This window comes from Rutilus rutilus (assembly GCF_951802725.1).
Source record: "Rutilus rutilus genome assembly, chromosome: 17".
Taxonomy (NCBI): domain Eukaryota; kingdom Metazoa; phylum Chordata; class Actinopteri; order Cypriniformes; family Leuciscidae; genus Rutilus; species Rutilus rutilus.
Genome location: NC_140230.1, coordinates 28,903,715 through 28,911,063, shown reverse-complemented (window position 1 = coordinate 28,911,063; position 7,349 = coordinate 28,903,715). Strand labels below are relative to the sequence as shown.

General features: G+C 36.2%; 2 protein-coding genes across 2 annotated transcripts in view; both read right to left on the bottom strand.

The window, feature by feature from the left end:
- dek (DEK proto-oncogene) overlaps positions 1–7,349 on the bottom strand; it is a 379,089-nt gene that overhangs the window by 280,610 nt on the left and 91,130 nt on the right. The gene's annotated exons all lie outside the window — the stretch shown is intronic.
- On the bottom strand, positions 3,660–5,753 carry LOC311306824 (RYamide receptor). Its single transcript, XM_084435404.1, has one exon. It carries the CDS (start codon positions 5,660–5,662, stop codon positions 4,616–4,618), a length of 1,047 nt encoding a protein of 348 aa, XP_084291530.1. The 5' UTR covers positions 5,663–5,753; the 3' UTR covers positions 3,660–4,615.

Below are 7,349 nucleotides of genomic sequence, written 5' to 3'. Positions count from 1 at the left end.
AGTGAGATGAGACTGATCCTGATTCCTGACATGTTCTTTTTAAGACTGGAGTTCTGTTTTTCCAGCCAATTTAGAAATCTCATCCATAGCATGTTTAACCGTCTTGAACGTTTAGGCTATACCATCACATTTCCCTCCTTCGCGCAACATGACATTTTCTTGATTTCGTGTGCCTCATTATTCTAATATCCATGACATTCTCTTCTATCTAATTCTCTATCAGGAATAATTTGGAGAGGTTCTTTTAAGAAAGTTAGATGTATATTAAAAAAATAAATAAATTCTGGCCAGTGGAGATGCTGATGCATTTTGAACACAGTTTCTAATTGCTGCACTGCACCTCTAAAATGGAAGTGACAGCTTCTGCTAGCCCATCACGGCCCTCTTATTCGCATTTAGATCTTGAGATTGAGGTGAGTTGCTGTTCATTTTATGACCCGTGGTAAATGGTATCCCTATTATTTATAAAGTGACAACAACTATTCATCAACTTAGGAGATAATTGACTACAAATGAAACACCTGTCATTACAAAGCATGTCAAAATCATTAAATACCCATCCATAGCTGGTTTGCAGCTGAATGCCAGTATGATCTCTGTTCAAATTAAGTGTGTGTGATCATTGACACCAAAATAACAAGGTAAAACTCCATTTATCCCTATATCCCTAAAAAATCGCTTAAGAGGAAATGCCAGAATCTTTGGATGAGCAGAAACCCATTTCTTTGTCCTCTGATTTACTTTATTATTGAGCTTCAGCCGAGTTAGAAGCAATTTTGATTGTGTGAACATTTATGTCTCTATGTGCTGAAAAACTGCACCAGCATGAAAAGAACCAATTATAATTAGCATCTAAGTCCTTATTGGCAATCTAAATACTATAGAATCACAGCACAGTAGACAAAGGATTTAAATGTAAAGCCTCTTAGCAATACTTTTATCTTTCTACAAAGAATATCTAAAAAGTGACGCAGTGACCCTTCGAGACCTTTAGAGCAGTGAAAAAAACTATGGTATTTTCCCACATATCGTTAGCCTCATAGCATAATTGCCTAAGTCATTTTTTTTTCTAATATTACTTAAGCAATTATGCTATGAGGCTAACGATATTTTTGCAGTCTTGATTTTCATCTGTCCATTTTTTTAATTCACGGGGTTCACCCAACTGACTTTCATTAAATAAACCATAAAGGTTGATACAAATCAACTTAAAAATATTACTTATTCTTAAAAATATCTTATTTTGTGTTCAACAGAAGAATAAAAGTCATACAGATTTGGAATGACTTGAGGGTGAGTAAACAATAACAGAATATTCACTTTGGGCTAAACTGTCCCTTTAAAAGCTTTTAAAAGAATAGTTTGCCAATAAATGAAAGAAGTTGAAATTCTTTCATCATCTTTCTTCAACACTAAAGGAGAATGTTTTAATATTCTGGCCACTCTTTTCCACATAATGAAAGGGAATGGGAAATTACAAAATGACAAAAAAGGCACCATAAAAAGTCAATTGTTCAAATGACTCGTGGATTATAAGTCTTCTGAAATCATATGGTATGTGAGGAAAATGTAAATAATGACAGAATATAAAATTTTGGGTGAACTATTTCATTATTATTCTGTGCAGCCGCTCCCAGTCTTAGGTCACGCAATGGATGCTTTTAAATGCTGGGGTTTTTTTGGATGATTTTCTTTATTTTGGTTGTTTCTAAATTGTAGCACTTTGGGATTTTGCTTAAATATAAAGTGCGTTACAAATAAAAAGTATTATTATTATTCTTTTAAAGTGTGTATGAAGCTTTCTAAAAAGAATCCATTCTTACGTCAAATTCTTCATTATTTTATAAAGGTTTGAGTAATTATGCTGCACACAAAAGCCCAAACTTGAATTCACTCTGCAAATAGATTATTAACTCTCTGAGCCAATTATTACCAGCATGAATCATCGTTGAATATCATCACTTTTGGTCTTTTAACTTTCAGCCACTATTATCCTGTTGGATCACTGGCATATGAAGTCACTGAATGCATTTCATCCCTTGCATCTCTGCCATGTGTAATGAGGGGTATTGTGTCTCTGATCTGTTCTGACATCTGGCTGTCATTTCTCACTTTCGCATGGATTCCACCAAAGTGGTATATTTAGGGTAATTTTCTTCAAGCAGGAACAGATCTGTAAAAACTGCATTCTGATTGTCCAAACAGAGCAGCTATGACATCTGAGTGGGGGAAAGAGCCGCTAAAATGCTGCCGGATTTTAAAGAACGCAAATGTGCATAACTTTTTCTCCCAAAGAGTTTTGTGAGGTTTTATATTTTAATGTATGTAACTGTGTCACAAATTAAAACAATACATCATGCATGTATGTGACTTTCACATGTTCCGTGGCAGCAGACAGCCACCAGCAAAGGCAAATTAGAGTAATGCGACCTTCCTCCTGATGTGCTAGTTTTACAGAGGCAATTCCAGGTCATATGTTTTATGGATGCCAGACACGCATCCTTCATTATGACCTCATAAACGTCAGTTTTGTTTTGCAGGGTATAAATGGACAAACAGGAACTCAGGATTAATGAAAACCACTTTGCTGACACTTCTTAAAATGTAATGTTGCACCAAGTCTGTTAGAATAAATGAAGTGATAAATGAGATGAACTTTATACTACAATACCAGCGATAAATTCAATTACATTTAGCAAAAAGATTATATGTAAAATCTGTCAGCTGCTTCATAAGGTGTTCCCATGATCATTTTACAGATTTAGTTATAAATAATTCCTTTTTGTTTTAATTAGTTACATTTTATCAATTAAACAGCTCATAAAAATACGTTATCATTCAAAATAAATTGAAATAATCCATTAAACATGAAAATATTATGCAATCGGTTTAGTAATTTCTCTCTATTGAACCGTTTTGGCATTGAGTCAAGAACCCTGGTGCCATTGAACCTATTGCATGAGTGTGTTTTATATATGACCTCAAAGTGAGGTGAACATACACACATATGTACTGGTTTTCTGCACATACACGTGACTGGCATGCTCTCCAGAGCCTTCCCCACTGTTACAAGGCCCTATGAGTAAGGCAGCTGCCATATTTTGTTGTGATAAATAACAATCTTGCAATTGCTCCACTGAAATGACATAAAAATATATATATATATATATATTTTTAAATGCTAAAGCCAGGCCATCTGCCCTCCTCCCAAGGTCTTATGGGAATTGAACAACCCTGGGTACAAAACTGGACCCTCCAGGCTTGTCACATCTATGAGGGGACGAATGATTGGAGCTTCACCAGACAGTAATCTCCAAAACAAGATTAAAGACAGCTTAGTAAATTCTGACTTAAGATTAACATTTGCCTATTCTACAGGATCTTCAGATGCATCACATCTGTGTGAGTGCATTTGCATGAAGAGAGATGAAAGATTTTGACGGGTAAGTTGTCCATTTGAGCCTTTAAGGTGAAGCACTGAGACTGAGCTGTTCAGTATATTGCTGTCATTTTGATCAAATATGTATAATATAGTAGAGTTAATTATAGTCTATTAGAGGATTAGATGTTTTGCAAATTTAAGAAACATTTAAAGTGCATTGTCATGGTTAAAGAAATACTTTAAAAATCACCAAAAACATGATTGGGATTTAATTAGTTAAAACAGACCTTTAATGAAGAATGCTTTATTGTATAGTACAAAACTGTGCAAAAGAATAATAGTCTGAATAAATAATAAATCAATCTCTGAACATCAACCATAGTTTGGTATATATAGTATGTGTTGGCCCATTTGTGTTAAGAGAAACAAACTATTCATATGAATACACTGATGAGAAATGCATTTGTCTTGTATGGCACACACTAGCACTTTTTTTTATTACATAAGCCAGTTACCAATTAATCCTATAATAATTAGTACTTTAGCCCCCAATGTTTACATTGATCCTTTACATAAGTATCCGTTCTTGTTGAGTGTATTTTATATGCACATTTTATTGAAGCCACACAATATCTTGAGTCAATATCTTATCAGTATCAATGAAAAAATAAACAAAAGCAAATCAATATCCTACAGAAGCATCCATGTTACAAGTATGTATAAAGACCTTAATGCAGATATTTGGGACTTTCATGATTCAGTTCAAATGCATGGTGAAATCTTGTGACAATGAAAAGTCATGCAACGTTTAGAATAGATCTCACACTCAACAAAACAGGTGACACAAACAGGTGATAGCAGCAAATGCCACTCAGCAGGTGGTTATGAAGGCATAGGCACCTGTGGCCTATGGTTGGAGATTTAGGCTGATAATAAAAACATTTTGATTACAAGGAATGATCCATATCCACAAGGTGTCTTTAAGAAAGACACTTAACCTCAAGTTGATCCATGGAGATTGAAAAAGCTGGCAGGTTAGGTGGCCTAGCTGGTCTAAGGTGGATCTTGGACCAGCAACAAACCAGCTATTTTTATAAGCTAGTACATGGAACATTATAGCTACGCCAGCTAATAACCAGCTTTCTATGTGTAATGCCCAGATACTAGCTTAAGGGGCCGGTTATAAATACAGTAGCTCCATGTAAATCGGGCTATGATCAGTAAGATAAGTAATTAGGTTTGTTTGACTATTTCCTCATTGAGTTTCCCCCCATTTACAGTGTTTTCACTCACATTTTTTTTGGGCGCAGTGTTCAAATGAGCGGATATGAGCAGCTGATACGCACGACTTCTAAACTTTTGGTCTCTCACACCATATATAATAACATTCCAGCAACTGTTCGTGGTCAAAATCCAAAAGGAAAAAAAGGAAAAAGTGCACCATTCGTTTCCCAACACATTTCCAACTACAAACACAGCGATGGGAGTGAAAGAAGCAGTGAAAGCCAACGTCAGAGTGCCTATAGTCTTGGCAGCCTTGATGTCGGAGAAGGTTGGTTTGGTTGCGCTTTGATTCTCTGTCTCAGCGAGATGTTTCCTTCTTTTTGAATGCTGGCGGATTGTGGTGAGCGATATGATATTGATGACAACAGTACCTCCGAGAAGCGTAAAGTCAAAAGCAGGGAAGAGTAAGAGAATCTTCCAAGCCTGGGATGGGAATTCTGCGCTTCCCAGCGCGTAATTGCACATGCGGCTGCAAGGATTGTATTCCAGCGCGATGGCATTGCTGAAAACCATTGGAGATATTGCCAGGAAAAAACTGCCCATCCAGGAAAAAACTATTAGTATGCTTGTTCTTTTTTTAGTTATGACAGATTCCTTGTGCAGTGGCTTCAAAACGGCAATGCTCCTTTCAATGGTAAGGAGAAAAATGGTTGTAATGGAGACTAAAGTGCATCCCGCAAACACAGGTCCGATGAAACTGCACGGGTGGAAAGGTGTGGTTTGGGAATTGCGCGCTGTCCACTCCGGCATTGAATTGTAGATCATGAGGGATATTTCAACGTAAACCGAAACGGGTACCACAAAAATTCCCACAGCCAGGTCTGCCACGGCCAGTGAGGCTTTTAAGTAACCCTGTGGAGTGTGGAAGTGTTTAGTTCCAACGATCACTGCTAATGTCAAGATGTTTCCAAAGAGTATGGCAAGTATCAGTGATATCATGAAGACCACCATGAGTATCTTATTGGTACACACACTGCAGTTTGCGAGCTCTGGCATCCTTGTTCAGCTGCGCGTAAAATTCCTGTCAGTAGCACGATGGTATTTCTCCTCTTGGCTCGGAGGCAAGGCAAGGCAACCTACGCATGGTGCTGTGTCCAAACTGAGAAATTCACTCCTGCCAAGAGCAATGATATAATGGTGAATATAACGTTATGAATAAATGGCCACACTTTTCAAGAAGGGGACATTTATTCCACAAAAATGATGCATTTATAAGGTCCTCTTGGTGTAGTAGTAATGGACATTGTGAATGAAAGTCAAATAGTGTTCTCTCTATGTTATTTTTGGATCTTAGTGTACATTAAACGTCTGATTGAAGAAGTTATGGATCAGATGCATCAACCCTATTGTAACTAGCCCAAATAATTTAAATATTTGCCTGATAGAATGTTTAAAATAAAATTACGTTAAAACCATCTTTTTAAAATGGAAAAGCTACCCATTTGTCGAAATGAGCCAAAGACGCTCACAAAATGTACACTGGGAAAAAAACACTATAGGCTAAACACGATTAGAGTAAAAGAGTAAAGACCATTTGCGAGAGCAATTAATATAGGCTAGATATGCGAGCAAGTACATATGGCATTGTAATGAGGTACAGCTGTTGTGAACATACCTTAAAACGAAAATCCAACTTCTCGTCGTCTTTCAGCACATTTGAGAAAATATTCTGTAGCAGTCCGGAATATTCTGTCAAGACTTTTTTTTTTTTTTTTTTTTTTTTTTTTTTATCTTTTCACAATTTAGGCTATAAGCAACTTATAAGCGAGAACTAAGCCCTAGTTTTGCATTTTTATAAATGGGCAAATGTCCTCTGCAATTCCCTTTCTCTGACTGCTCTTTACATTCCGCGTGTGCACGAACAGCGTTGAGCGCGTGCAATAATGCCAGTCTGACGCGCACTGCTGCAGTCACTGGATTCCCCAATGGCTATTGTTTACTTTTCCCACAATTAGCCCACAGTGCGGCATAAGCATTAGGGAAGCTATAAAATGATCAATCATCATGAGTAACCAAACAATGACTCAGTTATTAGAACACCATGCCATAGCCAAAAATAAACTGCCAATGACGGGGTGTGCAAGCCATAATTTAATTGCAACTAAATGCAATGAACAAAGTGACCAAAACCAAAATACACGTTTTATTATGGAATTGTTTGCATCCTAATAAGACAGGGGTGTATACCTGCAAACAGGCAGGCACCTGGGGGCAGCAGAGAGTTTCAATGCAAATTGCATTTCAATATTAAAGGTGGATCAAATGAGAACCCTAAAATTATCTTAAGAACTAAATATGCCATCTGATCTCTTAATATATATAAATTCTTATGGTTAAATATACATTCAACGGATTCATTTCTGACCAAACAGTGAAGCAATAGAAAATAGCCTACTGCATTAAACATGTTTAATTAATATGAATGTATTAAATATGTTAATGTATTAATACATATATATGTATTATATCATCGATATTAATTAATATAATATAATTAATGATATTAATAAGATAATTATATTAATTTATAGTTTAAAGTTAAACATAGGCTACTGTCATTTCTTCAGATCACACCAGAAATAACCTGAAACCTAATTGCTAAAAATAAAAATGAAAAGTTATAATCTTTAAAACAAACAGAGCTGTGCAATGTCCTCAACAGTCAGGCTGCTCCATGACGTCC

Coding starts and splice junctions, on each gene's coding strand:
- LOC311306824 (XM_084435404.1), bottom strand. CDS start 5,662: ATGCCAGAGCTCGCAAACTGCAGTGTGTGTACCAATAAGATACTCATG.